Genomic DNA, 15,234 nt, shown 5'->3' with positions numbered 1-15,234 from the left:
TTATTTAGTCCGTACATAATTTCTAACCTTGTAGAATATTTACTGATGTTTTCATGCCAATGTTTAGGCGTTTTCAATCCATCACAAAATTTTTTCCACCCTAAGCAATTATTGATGTGCATTCACTCATCGTGAGTATTGCTACATGAACTTTCTCATTTGACACATATCATATATCAAAACCCATATCGTACCATTCCATGTTTATTAAGATACGATAATCATCAGGTACAATTTCTTCTATTGATGATATTAGTGCACAAGAATTACATCCTTAAGATGTATCAATTAACATTTCAAGTATTCAACTATCTTAGGAAACTCTTCAATTCTTTCGTTTATGTTAAGCATATTCAATATAACATATTCAAATATGACTGTATACACAACAGTCATTGTGTTCTCGAGAACTTACTTTACATGATTTGATAATTCAAATCCTTCATAGACTTTCTTGTAAAATTTCAGTATCAACTGAATCACAATATTTATTAGACGCTAATCAATTTTCTCTTTGTATTACCAGACTATTTAGGTATCAGAAAGTCATTGCTTCCACCATTAGAGAATGTGTCTCCTCAAAATCAATCATGGATCTTTGCAAAATCCTTGTGCCACCAATTTTGCCTTATATCACTTAATTGAATTTTCATAACCCACGTAAAAGATCTGTTTATATCTAACACATTTTACAACTTTAGTTGTATGGATTGTTGATCCAACAAACTTTCCGTTATTTAGAGAATTCAACTTTGCCCTATTTTCGTCTTTCCAATTTGGCCAATCGTTTTTCATAGGCATCTTAAATCATGATCCTCATCATTTTCAAACGCCATCTTATATACAAAATTATAACGACGTCGACTTTATTTCGATTCCATATATCTTGTAGACATGATTAAATACAATTTACTAAGAGCTCTTTGTTTTCAGGTACCTGAGGTTTTTTCAATAACCATCATGTCTAACGTCTCTCAACAGACCTTTTTACTATATGTTGACTTGACCATATTTATTACTTGCTCCAATTTTTGAGGAATCATTATTTTTGGAATCGACTAGTCTACAACGTTTCAGGCGTGCCTTAGACTCACTAATCATTACCAATGTATGGTTATCCTTCCAGGACGTTTATATTAATTGGAGCATAAGCAGTTATTATAGGTGTCTTGGCTAGACACTTTGTTTTTGTCAGTGAATCGTCTGGTAATTGATTCGTTAATCTTTATACATGAATTATTCTTTGAACTTTTAGTTCATATAATTTAATTTGAGGATCAATGGTAATTCAAACTTATTTCGTTTTCCAACTGCTTTATATCTCCCCCTAATGTTGGGAATGTTGCTTCACTGAAGTGAAAACCAATAAGCCATAAACAAATATCTCATTAATAGCTCTAACTTTTTAATCATAGATAATATATAATACCGACATAAATTCCCAACTTCCTTTATGGTCTCATCTTTGTGTCTTGTGGTGGATTAATTTCAATATATAACACACACGAAATATTAGATGGGAGATACTTGGTTATTGACCAAAAACCAATTGCAATGGGGAGGAAGTATCATAACTTGTTGGCTCGATGTGAATGCATGTAACATGACAAATACACAAATAAAACAAGAACTTTTTCTTTCATGATCATTGACGTTGCAACCAATTGTAGACGTTTGATGATCGTCTCAACAAAATCAATTCGTCTATTAATAGTAATTTACCAAAATAAATATGAAAATCTAGAATATTGTGCTTGCTATCTCATTAGCTAAGCCACAAATCACATAAACTTCATGTTGTGAAATTGATAACCATTTAGACGATGCATCGATTTTAAAACACTAAATGGTATCATGTTAGGATATGTGTATCCTTTTCTCATTCCATAATATTTAGGGATTCACACCCTCCTTTTATTTGGTAAATAAATAATTCCCCTTGAGAGTAATATTACATGTATAATTATTAGGAATAATCTTTTGGTTCTTCAATAAATTTCACATCATTGACTCAGTGTGGTCTAACCTGTCATGTCATTAGACAATCATGATCCATAAACTTCAGGTTTATGATCGTATATGTATTATGCTTCTTTAATGCAAGACTATAAATATAGGAGTACATTATACTATCGTTTAAAATATCATGTGCCTTCACTTTTGTATTTTCATATTTTGTTTTCATATGATCAATCCATTTACCACTTCTAGTGGTCGATCTCATTATTAGCATGACCATTAGAATTCTGATGGCCGATCTAGTTATTAAAATAATCATCGTTACAACTTTTCAATTATGTCCACGATCGCCATGATCAATACATAGTCACTTTAACTTCAGGAAATAATATAAAACCAAACAAATATCATGGTTTATTCATAAATTTCTCAAAACCAAATAGAAAATCACTTCAAACGTTTCATAAGTTTTAATGATATGCTTCTTCAGGAGCATATTTGAGGTTTGATAAATGAATATTTGTTTTATCTGGTTTTTCCTCATAATTATTCTTCTCTTCATATAATAATTGAGAAGTAGGAAATAACCAATTCATTTATAATTCATTAGTTCTAAATGTTATAACCTTTTAGATAATGAGTTATGATGTATGACACTTTGAGTGTCATATCAATACTCTTTTATGAGAGTAAGCTATACTCTTTTATGAGAGTTGTTCTATAACAAGACACAACTTTAATTAAGTTGTTTTTAAATACGATCTATATAAATAAATAATAGCATATAAGTTACATATAAAGATATAACATTATAACATGCATGTCATCATTTAAAAACAAGTTGTAATAAAATATTATGAAAACTTAAATTTTCATCATTACTAAGTGAATATTTATACAACTAGCGTATTTGCATATCACAGTATAACAAACCACATATATATCTTCTAAATGTTTGTCATACTTTCAAACATCAAAAAAAAATGTCATATCTATTCTAAGCATATTTAAACTCTTTCATTATGGGGGTGATAAACCACAACTTTTGATTTATTAACCAAGTATACAAATTTTAGATAAACTCGCGTGTTACAAAAGAACGGATAAGCAATTATTATTGTAGCCAGATTTTCGTTCAAGTTCATCTTCTAGCTGTTCAATTTTTTCTCTATATTTAACTAACCAGATAGCAGTCTATACAATAACTTACAATTCGAATCTTTATTTAATAGTTGTTTAAATTCTTACCACTCTCAACACATGCAACAACTATTTAAAAAAAGCATGATAGTACTCAAAAATCGCTAATTCTTTAGACATCCCATTAAGAAAATCATCAAGTATAAAACACATGATACGATGGTCAATCTATATTATTTACGAGAACCCTACATTGTTTGTACATTAATCAATCAATACAATATATCAATTTATTTCACAATATATAAACACGCGATATTATCATAAGTATTTATCATAAATCATATCATAATTATAAAAGCAATATTGAACAACTATAGAACTTCTGTGTCAAGAGGTCTACTTTATTAAATCAAAACTTATAATTTTTTATAATTTCCAAATTGATGAATTCCATATTCATCTTAAAGTTCGTAATAATATCTTACCATTATTTTGTTAATTATTATAGAAGAAATATATTCACTTTCATAGAATACATCGAATGATTCAATATCGTAAATAATAAGCAAATATATATAAAAGTTAACTAACTACTTATATTAAACAAGATATAAAATTTATAAGCCAACCTGTTAAATTTTCAAAAAATCATATTGAATGGATTCATTAAACTTTAATTTAGTTAGCATACCATTATATAATAGGCTACTTGCACCCTTAATAATTTTTTTCATAATGAGAATGAATTCATGAATAAGAAGGACTAGTAGTCCCAAGCCTATACTATAAATCAAATTGAAAACTATGTCTAAATAACATCTTGTTAGCTTCGAAAAATTTTCAGTTGATCGAATAACCCAACCGACTTTATACCAGTTAAATCTTACAAAATCTAAACCAAAATTTTTTGATATGTTGAATAATTCAAAATTATTTTAAATAACAAATATAAATCTCATTTAAGCAAAAATTGTTTAGTCAACTATGCATATAGTTCTGAGAGATTTTTAAGAACAAAACAATCTCAAACATAACCTAAAATTGTATGACTCCCAATATGGTTTATGTTTGAGAGAATCAAGAATAATGATATGTTAAATACCTACGTACCTTATAATGTGCGATCAAACTTCAAAAGCAATTCGTGCTGATAACGTGTTGTGAAACTAGCCTAATAGCCAAACATGTGAGAAAGAGATGTAGGGAGAAAGATGGAGATTTCATTTATTAGGTGTGTAGAATACAATGAGATACAAGACGATATTTATAGGAGATGAAAACTTGGGGATAAGCTAATCTATATTAGGTATTGATAACCATAATATTAATATAGGGTTAGGTTATAATAGGAAGTATAGTTTTTGTAGGAAGGATAAGAAGTAATTTTGTCTATTGATTTTGAATATGGAGGGTTGAGATTAGTTTAGGGGGAAATCAAGTGTGAACACAAGGTAAAGGGCATAAAAGGAATAACACATTTGTTGACTTTCTCTCTCCACATGCAAGGCACATGCCAAATTCCTCCATCATTTTAAAATGTTCATAACTTTTTTTTACGTCGTTTCTATTGAAAAACAAAATCACCATAATAACGAGTGTCTTTTTATCTTTCATATGAGTACCATATTGTAATATAAAATTTTAAAAAAAAATTAGTGGGTTTTTTACAAATTGTGTTTTACCAAATTGTGTTATACAATAGTATTTTTCATTGTGTTTTTTTTATTGTGTTTTTTCCATTGTGTCATACAATTGTGTTTTTTTCCATTGTGTTTTTTACATTGTGTTTTTCATAGTGTTTTCCATTGTGTTTTTTCGGACTTTTCCGGCGAGGTGGTGGCGGTGGGTGACGGTTATGGTAGTGGTTGTAGAGAGTAAATATGTAATTGGGTTTTATGTAAGTGGGTTTTTGAAATTAATGTAAGTGGGTTTTGATATTTAAGTGTTAGACTAAAATACCCCCCTTCCTAACCTTCTTAGAAAAATCAAACTTCTTATTTGAACCTAACCCTATTAATATATTTATAACATATATGATATATTGGTATGCATAACACTAAAACAAAAGCCTATATCGTCTTGTAACAGGAGAAATATATTAACACAACCTCATTATACAAAATATCAAATATGGACAATACTCGATGTAGTTTCAATCAATAACCTTTCTCAAACACATGATCCACAGGAAAATTAATATTTCATATCATACAAGTTAATCTAATATGGCAAGAACAAAGACACCAAGTCCTAGGCTAGTAGTGAAGAATAAGTCGTCGGGAACAGAGAGTACAATAATATTTGCGTTTGGTCTTGTACCACAAAGGAAGGAAGCACAGTCTCCACTGGCTCTCCACATCCATGGCTTTTATCAAGCCGCCGCAGTACGGACATGATCCCGGCGCGGGTTGTTGCCCGACGATTCGCTCATCTTCATCGCACACAAATACTAAACACATCTTCTCCGAAATTCTTTAATTAACCGCCCCGCGTAGTTATTAGTTTCACAAACAATCATCGATGACTGTACACATTTATAACACCTCCGGAGATGTTTATGTTTGATTGAGAGAAAAGTCGAGAATGTTCTCCCTGGCAACTTGAAAGTAGAACATTCCAGAGTACTAGGAAAAGTAATGAAGAGGAAAAGTTTTTAAAATGTGGAATTATTTTTTGCCTTGCGCTTAACACGTCATATTTATATTTGTGTGTGCGTGTTTTTATAGGAAACGTAAGGAGGAAAAGTTTTTAAAATGTGTGAAGTAAAGGCGTGTTTGGGATTGAGTTTGAAAAATGCTTATTGGGTTATTAGTGTTTTCAAAATGCCAAAAAATTAAAATGTGTTTGGCAATCATAATAATCTTTCTTATTTTAGATTTTTGAAAGGGTTGAAAAACAGTTTTTCAAAAGCCCTAAATTCTGACTTTTTGAAAAAACCAATAAGCTAATAAACATTTTTCAAACTCAATCCCAAACATGATCTAAATAACCTTCTATGAATGCCTGTAAACGAACTGGGGCTGAGCACGGTTCGGTTCGGTTTTTAGGTGAAACCGAAACCGAAAAGTCGGTTTTTCAAATACACAAACCGTTTGGTTTTCAGTTTTTCAGTTTTTTTTCGGTTTCGGTTCGATTATAATCGGTTTTTTTTGTGTGTGTAGGCATTGCAAAAAAATGAAAATGCATGTTGTATTCAAAACAGAAAAATAGGCATTTGCTACGTGGAACCAAACGAATACAAACTTGCAAGAGTACTAGAGTTTAAAAATTCAACAAAATTTTTAATCAAAAGACACTAAAAGTTTAGTTCCAATCTTCATTCTTCATCTTATTCATCTTCAAACTTTACTCCTAATCTTCATCATCTTCATCACTATCAACGGTAGATCCTTTAAGTGTTTTGTTTCCGGTCATAACATCTAAAAAAATCCACATATAATTGTATTAATATTTAAGTAAAAACAAATATCGGTTCGGTTCGGGTTTTTTCAGTTTTTTAAAAATGGAAACCGAACTGAAACCGAAAATTCGGTTTTTCAAAAAAATAAAAAATTAACCGTCAGTTAATGCTTCGGTTCGGTTTTTTCGGTTCAGTTAATTCGGTTTCCTACTCACCCCTAAAACGAACCAAACGTTCGGTGAACTATTCGTGAACCGTTTGGCGGGAAGTTCGTTTATGTTCGTTTATTTGATAAACGAACGAGCATGCCCAAAATATTTGTGTTCGTTTAATTAAACAAACGAACATTAACACATGTTCCGTTCGTTCATTTATGTTCATGAACGTCCATTTATGTTCGTTTATGTCTGTTTATTTATGTTAGTTTATGTACTGATATAAAATAATTAAATGTTATCTAGATAGGTCATCTGCTTAAAGGTTTTATATTTGTTAATTTGTGTTCATTTAAGTTCGTTTATGTTTGTTTGTGTTTATTTACATTTGTTCATGTATGTTCGTTTATCTTTGTTCAATTATGTTCGTTTAGATTTTAAACAAACGAACACAAATGTCCCTTTTTAAATAAACGAACATGAACATAAATACTTGTTCGATTAAGTGTCCGTGTTCTTTTAAAGTTAAATGAACAAATACGAACATGCCCTTGTTCGTGTTCATTCGATTCGCTTACAGGCTTTCATTATTCACATTGATGAATACATCGGTCTCAATCTCTAGGCTCTGCCGATTTTATATGTGTTCGTTTGTGTTCGTGAACCGTTCGTGAACACATTAATTTCTTTAATGAACGAACACGAACATAAAATCTCGTTTGGTAAGTGTTCGTGAACCGTTCGTAAACACATTATTTTCTTAACGAACTAACATGAACAAGGCCTTATTCATGTTCGTTCGGCTCGTTTACAACCCTACTTCAATGTTATAAAAAAATATCCAAATATAAATTAATTAATTGATTTAATTGGTGTGATTTAACCTTATGTAAGGACTGTTAGGTACACTTGTTATGGTTATTAAAAGGTAGTCTCTTAATAATCATTAAGAGATTACCAAACAGCCCCGTAGTATTGTTGTTTGTTTGTTGGCGGCTCTCCATTGTTGTGGAGTAAGCTTGCTCGGAGTTTGATGATTATTTACAAAAGTATACGGTTTGGAGAAAAAAAAGTAAACAACCTTCTTTTACTTTGATTTGCACAAAGGCTAAATTGTATGAAAAACAACTTTGTATATATGAAAATCTAAAAGGTTACCAAGTATATTTTCAATTTTTCATTAAGACTCGTAAATTTTTGTAGGAGAAAATTATGTAAACAAAAATATTGTTGTCAGGAACAGGATCTCGTGCAACACAAACAGTTGACAAGAATATAGTTTCAAACCGCCCTAACTAGGAGCTAATCTTTTCAAGCTAATCGTTTCTCCGGTCTTCTAATGAACGCTCAAAGCACCTTAACTAGGAGCTACTTGATTGGCATCCCTTTATATGCAAGCCAAGTTTTAACAACATATCGGTCTCGGTCTTATAATGGTAAACCGAAGCACTAAAACCGATTCAAACCGAAACCGGAAATGGTGATATCGGTCCGCCCTCGGTTAAGGATTCTGCATATCAATTGGTCTCGGGTCGGGTAGGGTCGATTTCATCACTTTGCACAGCCCGCACCATACCAAACCATCACCACTGAACCACCAACACCCTACAACCAACACCACACCACCATTGTTCGTTCATGGGGAAGTTAACATGCAAATTAACTTAGCGTGCTAATTGTGCGAATCAAGTCGTGTAATTATATAAATATATATACAAGTAGTGCAATTATTTAATTACATCATAGTGTATATATAATTACATTATAATTACAATATGTACAATATGTTGTGTAACTATAATTCACTACACTATAATTACAATATGTTGTATATATAATTACATTACTTGATTCACACAGACAACACGTTAATTTAATTTGTATTTAATCCAAACTCGTTTGTTCATATATAGCTACCCCCAACATAAGATCCAGCACCACTATCTTCCATCTACGACCACCGCCGCCATCTATGGCCAAACCCCATACCCCACTTGATAAAGACAAATGTTTGAACAAAAATGACAAAATTAACCAAAACCATTTCGTTTTTCCATTTAAAGAGGTCAGCCCTCTCTTAGTGGAGATGCAAATTTGATTCTCACATGTGCCAGTTCGAAGGATATCTAGGTGAAAGGACGAATCAGGGCTTCAATCCTGAGTTCGAACCCGAGAAGGGGGCAGTGGTTCACGGATCCATCAAGTTCCTACACATCAGGAGGCACAGTCTCACAGCGATCGAGGAGTCCATCCTAAACGTAACCCCGAAAAAAGTAGGTTTACAATATTTGCCCGTTAAAATTTTTTCTTCACAAATAACTTAAAACAAGAGCGTAGGGAAAAACTCTGAACCGGCACTCCACTGCCTTACAACATTAACCGGAAGAAATGGCCGCCGCCGCCGCCGCCGCCGCCACGTCATCGGCCGACGAATTCGAAGAAGAAAGCATCAGCAAATGGGAAGCCATCCGCCTGAAAACCCTAGCCGACCAAACCTACACTAATTCCTCCAACGATCTCAAATCAGCTCTCAAATACGCCAAACGCGCCCACCGTCTCTGCCCTACACTCCACGGCGTATCCGAAACCCTAACCGCCTTCAAAATACTCACCGCCGCCGCAGAGTCCGCCACCACACCTCACTGGTACAAAATCCTTGACCTAGAACCCTTTTCACATATTAATTCAATTAAAAAACAGTATGAAAATTTAACCCTAGTTTTACACCCCGATAAGAACCCGAACACGTCTGTTGCGACCGAAGCGGCTTTTAAACTCGTAGCCGAAGCGTTTAGTGTTTTGAATGATAAGATTAGGAGACAGGAGTATGATATGAAACTTAGAATTAGTATGCATGGTGCGGTGACGGTCGAGGCGTTTTGGACGGTGTGTTTGTCGTGTCGATGGTTGCATCAGTTTGAGAGGAGGTATTTGGGGAATAAGTTGTTGTGTCCTAATTGTAAGAGGGGTTTTGTGGCCGTGGAGGTGGAATACGGTGAGAAGGTGCGGACGGATGATGAGAGGGTTTTGAGTCGGAGGGAGTCGAAGAGGAAAATGAGTAGTGTTGGAGATATTATGAGGAGGTCGGAGTTAGCTAAAGAGAGTGGTGGGATGAATGGTGCGGTGAGTAAACGTAGGAAGGCTGGGAATAATGGGAAACTGAAGGAGAATGGGAAGATGATTGATTATGATTATGATTATGATTACGATGACGGTGACGATGACGATGGTGATGATGAGGAAATGATGACGTTAGCTGAAATGCAGAGATCAGTGAAGGCAAACGTGAACGTAAGTAAATCGAAAGTAAACGAGAAAGATAAGATAAAAAGAAGTGGATCGACAAGTAGTAAATCAAAGAACCAGAATCTTGATGCAATGACGGTGGAAGACTCGGACTTTTATGATTTTGATGAGGGAAGAGTGGAAAAGAGTTTCAAGAAAGGACAGATATGGGCTTTATATGATGATGATGACGGGATGCCAAGACATTACGGTTTGATTGATGAAGTGGTGTCAACGAAGCCGTTTCAGGTCAACATGTCATGGCTGGAACCACAAGTCAACGGTGATGATGCGTTAACCAGTTTAGAAAAAACAGGATTTCATATATCTTGTGGGAGGTTTAAAGTTTCCACAAAAACTTCAGTCGCATCTCTTAATGTGTTTTCACATATTGTCAACTGTGAGAGAGCGGCTCGAGAGGTTTATAGGATTTATCCCAAAAAGGGTTCAGTGTGGGCCCTTTATAATCAACTAGATCGTGACAAAAGACGTTATGATATTGTTGTGTTTTTAACAAGTTATAGTGAGGTACATGGGTTAAGTATGGCGTACCTTGAGAAGGTGAGCGGGTTAAAAACAACTTTTAGAAGACGAGAAATGGGTTGTCATGCGATTAAATGGCTTGAAAAACACGAGGCTCGGTTATTTTCTCATCAGATTCCTGCAAGGAAGCTTTCCCAGGAAGAGGTCCCAAGTCTTTCTGGAGATTGTTGGGAATTAGATCCTGCCTCGCTTCCTACAGAAATGAGCAAAACATGAAGCCGGTCAAGTTTGGTGACCCGACCCGACTCATTTTTTAGTAGCATTATAAGGTTCCTGTTTCGATCTGTTTGGTTGAACTTTTATGTTCATCGATTGACTGTCTAAAATCCGTTTTCAATGTAAATGGTGCTGCATCTTTACTTTTACATAGGCAAATGCCCGGGTCTTTGTATGTAAGTATTTTATATTTATGTTACAACTTGAGAACGATAAAGAACCCTTGCTGCCATTTCCATGTTCATGCCAATTTAACTGCCATATTTTATCTGAATATTGTTATTTTCTAAAGATATATATTCTTTTTTACTTGGATTTACCAGTCAACGTTTTGAGCAAGTTTTGGACTCCCATGTTTAGTGTTTAGGCAGTTTCTTCTTCAAGTCTTCAGAAAGTTCTATGTATTAATTCGAACTCTTAGGGCGCGTTCGTTTCACGCTTATATGTGTGATGCTTCCCCTCCTTTAACTACATAAAGTGCCCAAAATTCCAAAATTTTTGTTTTCGCTTAACACCCTATTTCTAAGAATCGATAGAGAGTCATATCGCAGAAATATGTCTCGGTTTTTTCAAAACCAAACACGTGAAAAAAACTTCTTCAACTTTTTAACCTTTGTAACCTTTAAAAGGTGTTTGTTAATTCATCTTGGGACTTGATCTTATATATCAAATGTTTTTTACTTGAAATTATTTAACAACTTATTATCAACTCTGAAGTGAGAATACATGATACAATACATAGCTAAGTGTTTTAACTCAAAACAATAATACACAAATTCACCTCAACTTACCGTACGCTTGTGGGCGTATGGTATGTCGCTCCTTTTCATTTCAGCGTACGCCCGACATACAATAGTAGTTATGGGTGTATTGTACACTCGTAGGCATATTGTACACCACCTACATGTTTGAGTGTTTTCACTTTAAACACCATTCCAAGTTAACTACATCAAAGGTAACTCATCCATTACAACATGTAGTTCATTCTGTAGTCAACTTCAAACAAAATTCAACATGGCAATAACTTTTAACGCCTTTTTAGATCCATTACCCCTTTCTGACTCCATATAATCACTTAGTCTAGTGGTTCTACCAATTCAGCATAATTACACATAAACCGTAAATTATTACCAACATAACATCAAACAGAAACACACTATACGGTATACACTACATTGTCGATTCATTAGCATTGTATAATACTTTAAAGCGACATGCTCAACTATGGTTCTTAAGTTATAACACACAACATGATTAACCGAATGATTAAATCACATCCAAATACTATCACTAACCCTACACTTGGAAATAATCACAAGTGATTTACCCAAAGTCGATCTAAGGAAGTCCCCTTCCGATCTAGGTTATAATACTTATATAGTGGGAATAAAAAACCGAAAACGGTGGAAGAAAACTTGACACGGACGTAAGCTACGTTGGATCAGTGTAGCCTCACACCAGGCATAAAAAAACCTTACGCCAGACTTTTCTACATTATGTGAATAATTACGGAGCAGGCCTCACACCAGGCATAGAAAACCTTACGCCAGACTTTTCTACGTTATGTGAAAAATTACGGAGCAGGGATATGCGTTCCACAACATAGCCTACGCCCTCAACCCAAATTTCACCAATTTCTTTATTTTCACTTTCGTATGCTTTCCGAGCCTTCTACATGCTTTCTCCTTCTCGAGTTTGGCCAAATCTCTACCCTGGTGCTCCTAAAGTTTTCATTTAAGCTCTTGTAACATGCATGCACAAAACTAGACAAAGTAAACACATTTGATGCAAAAAAATTTTTTTTTCTTTGAACGACCAACAAAGTCAGGCACCCGTGTACATCCATTGGTAATAGGCCACCCACGCCCACGATCACAAACAACACTAGTGACCAGGCCCGCCTCCCATTCCTGGGGACTCAATTGCCCATAGGCCCACTATTGTAAAACCCTTAGCTCGTGCACGACATTTTGTCAAGAACGAGACTTAAACCAGTGACTTCCCTAGAGAAAGTCACTGAGGTACCGCTAGAGCATTGTTCATTTGGAATATTATATAGTTCCCATGTTTTGCATTTCCTAGCTGCATGTTTCCCTTCTTGCTAATTAGAGTATTGGAGTTATATTGGTTAATTAATTCCCTTGCATGTAGCCTATAAAACGCTTGGTGATTATGAAGCAACTTGAAGAAGAAAACTGAAGTAAAAGTTCTTATTTATGTTTATTGCATTTTGATTCTTGGGAGACTACAAATCTCGAATCCGGTATCTATCACCATCCCCTATCTTTCAACCTTGGTTTGTAGTGAACTAGTGGCATCTAACCTTGACTCCTTTTGACTTTGTTGACCTGCTTCCATAAACACCCTTTAACCTTGTAATCTCTAGTTTCATCTTTCCACACCTCAGTCCTCATCACTCCTGTAGCTTTCCATATATACTCCTTTTGACCTCCATAAACAGGAAATAGCAGTCTTCAAATCCCCTGTACTCTAACTTCTCAAAAAATAAGGACTTAGGGATTTCATGTCCAAGGAAATGAACTAGAAAATGTAGATTACTGATTCATGGGCCATATTTGCAACACTCCGGTGCGGTTCTTGATTCCCATTTTTATTGGTCCTCGGTTTCGGTCTTGTTTGCCACCGAACGAGAACACCATAACTTCATACTAGACTATCAATCTAACTCATATCCATTGTGATTCATTCCAAATTAAGAAATAAACATCAGAATTCATACTAGACTAACAAATACATGGCCATTTCTCCATACACAACAAGGCCATAAATTCATATGAAAATAAAAAGACAAGTTCAAGAAAAGTAAATTTATAAACGATGCAATACAAACACGCAACAGTCAAATGCACTAACATTAATCTAGATGCCACATAAAAACATTTTTGAAGTTCAAGTCCAAACCATACGCCACGTTAATACATTCTAGACCTAAAAATACGCAAAATCAATTTTAGCTACAGTGGAGGCTCGAGGGAGCTTCAATAACTTCGTTGCAATTATCAATTGATCACGGGATGCTAGACGACAGGAGGGACAAATAAGACACTTTTCTAAGGAAGGGGAGCACGCAAGTAAGTATTTTGTCAAACACATTTCATTCTCTGAACCAGCAAAAGATGTAAACATCACAATCCGAAGCCCTGGAATTGGGTCAACATCCTGCAACAGTAACCAACCAGTGTTCAAATCTAAAACTAAATAAGTATGAGATTATATAGTATGAACGATACTTACACATTGAATTGCTAAGATTCGAAGGGTCTGCAGATTTGGTAAGCTTTTAATCAATTCAAAAGCACATGACAAGTTCAGACCATTGCCTAAATCCATTCTAACTAAATTTAGAGCCTTGAGGGAGAGAAAGGCGGTGGGGAACTTCTTTTTAGCGCCACCTTCTGTCAACTATACAAAAGTATAATGAGAGAGAGAGAGAGAGAGGGGCTATGTTTCTTTAAAGCAAGCAAACTTCAAAGGCACAACTTAGCATAAATTACCTGGTAGTCTTGAAAATCCAGTTGAAGCTCTTCAAGTTTTGGAAGAGAACCCAAAAGCTCAAATATATTGTAGGAATTTATGATCGTCGTAGTGCTAAGATCACACAATGACAAGGTTAATACTTTGAGATTTTAAGTTTTGCAATCTCAATAATTTTTAATTTGCCTGAACGATACAGTTTCAATTTCTCAAGTAAGGGACACCGAGTAATAAACTCCCCAAGTTCACTGTTTTCTCTAGCCAGTTCTAAGCTCAATAGGTTTGGAAAACCATGAAAAGTAGGTGGCTGAGGACTAAAACAACAATTACAAAGATTCAAATGTTCCAACTCTAAACAAGAGAAAAGATGGGTCGGCAACTTCAAGAGTCTTCCATCCAGATGCCTAATAGTGAGGTCCTTGATTCCTTTACCAGACAAGTTCAAAATCCAATGACTAATATCTTCATCTTCAACATTCAAACCGTCATGCACTGAGAGGAAAAACTTTGTAATGGCTCCTCTAATACTAAGAAGAAGCCTGCTAATTATAACTCTCATTTGATTGTTTTCAGCTTTTTTTTTTGATAAATATGTAAGAAAGTTGTCACCCAATATGAGTTGGCTAAGTATAGTCCACTTAAATCTCCAGTTTCTCGCCAAGATACCCGTCCTCACCGCATCCTGTATCGGCAATCGATCTAGTATACTGGTTACCACGTTGTCTGGCATGTTGCTAATGAAATCTCGAGGTGCTTTATGTGCCCCGTCCATTATTCTACATGCATATATTAATCATATCATAAACGTAAATTACAAACCCTAGAAGGCTTGATTTCCCCAATTTTTATAAGCCCTAGGTTCAGAAACCTAGCGATTGAGCATGGGTATCGAGTAAACATACACGATTCAGTATCGTTGGTGGTGTTTATGGTTGAGTGAACGAGTGATTTCGGAATTGGTACAGAAAAGGAAGGAAGCAACTCATGTTCTAACCTTTGGAATGAAGAAAGCAGAACGCGGTGTCGGCCGATGAGTGA

The 15,234-nt window shown here is 34.7% G+C and overlaps 2 protein-coding genes and 1 pseudogene across 2 annotated transcripts; 1 reads left to right on the top strand and 2 right to left on the bottom strand.

The window, feature by feature from the left end:
• Window positions 1-5,357: 5,357 nt before the first annotated feature.
• Window positions 5,358-5,561, bottom strand: LOC143568806 (uncharacterized). The gene has a single exon (XM_077054865.1). It carries the CDS (start codon window positions 5,559-5,561, stop codon window positions 5,358-5,360), a length of 204 nt encoding a protein of 67 aa, XP_076910980.1.
• A 3,418-nt stretch (window positions 5,562-8,979) lies between these two features.
• Window positions 8,980-10,725, top strand: LOC143568819 (uncharacterized). Its single transcript, XM_077054874.1, has one exon. It carries the CDS (start codon window positions 9,046-9,048, stop codon window positions 10,699-10,701), a length of 1,656 nt encoding a protein of 551 aa, XP_076910989.1. The 5' UTR covers window positions 8,980-9,045; the 3' UTR covers window positions 10,702-10,725.
• A 2,925-nt stretch (window positions 10,726-13,650) lies between these two features.
• On the bottom strand, window positions 13,651-14,968 carry LOC143568818 (F-box/FBD/LRR-repeat protein At1g13570-like; annotated as a pseudogene).
• Window positions 14,969-15,234: the final 266 nt, after the last annotated feature.

Source organism: Bidens hawaiensis, unplaced genomic scaffold (assembly GCF_021521415.1).
Source record: "Bidens hawaiensis isolate Kalapana, Puna unplaced genomic scaffold, B.hawaiensis_p1.1 tig00024231_1, whole genome shotgun sequence".
Lineage (NCBI taxonomy): Eukaryota > Viridiplantae > Streptophyta > Magnoliopsida > Asterales > Asteraceae > Bidens > Bidens hawaiensis.
The sequence above is the reverse complement of the archived record's forward strand: the minus strand, read 5'-3'. Positions and strand labels throughout refer to the sequence as shown.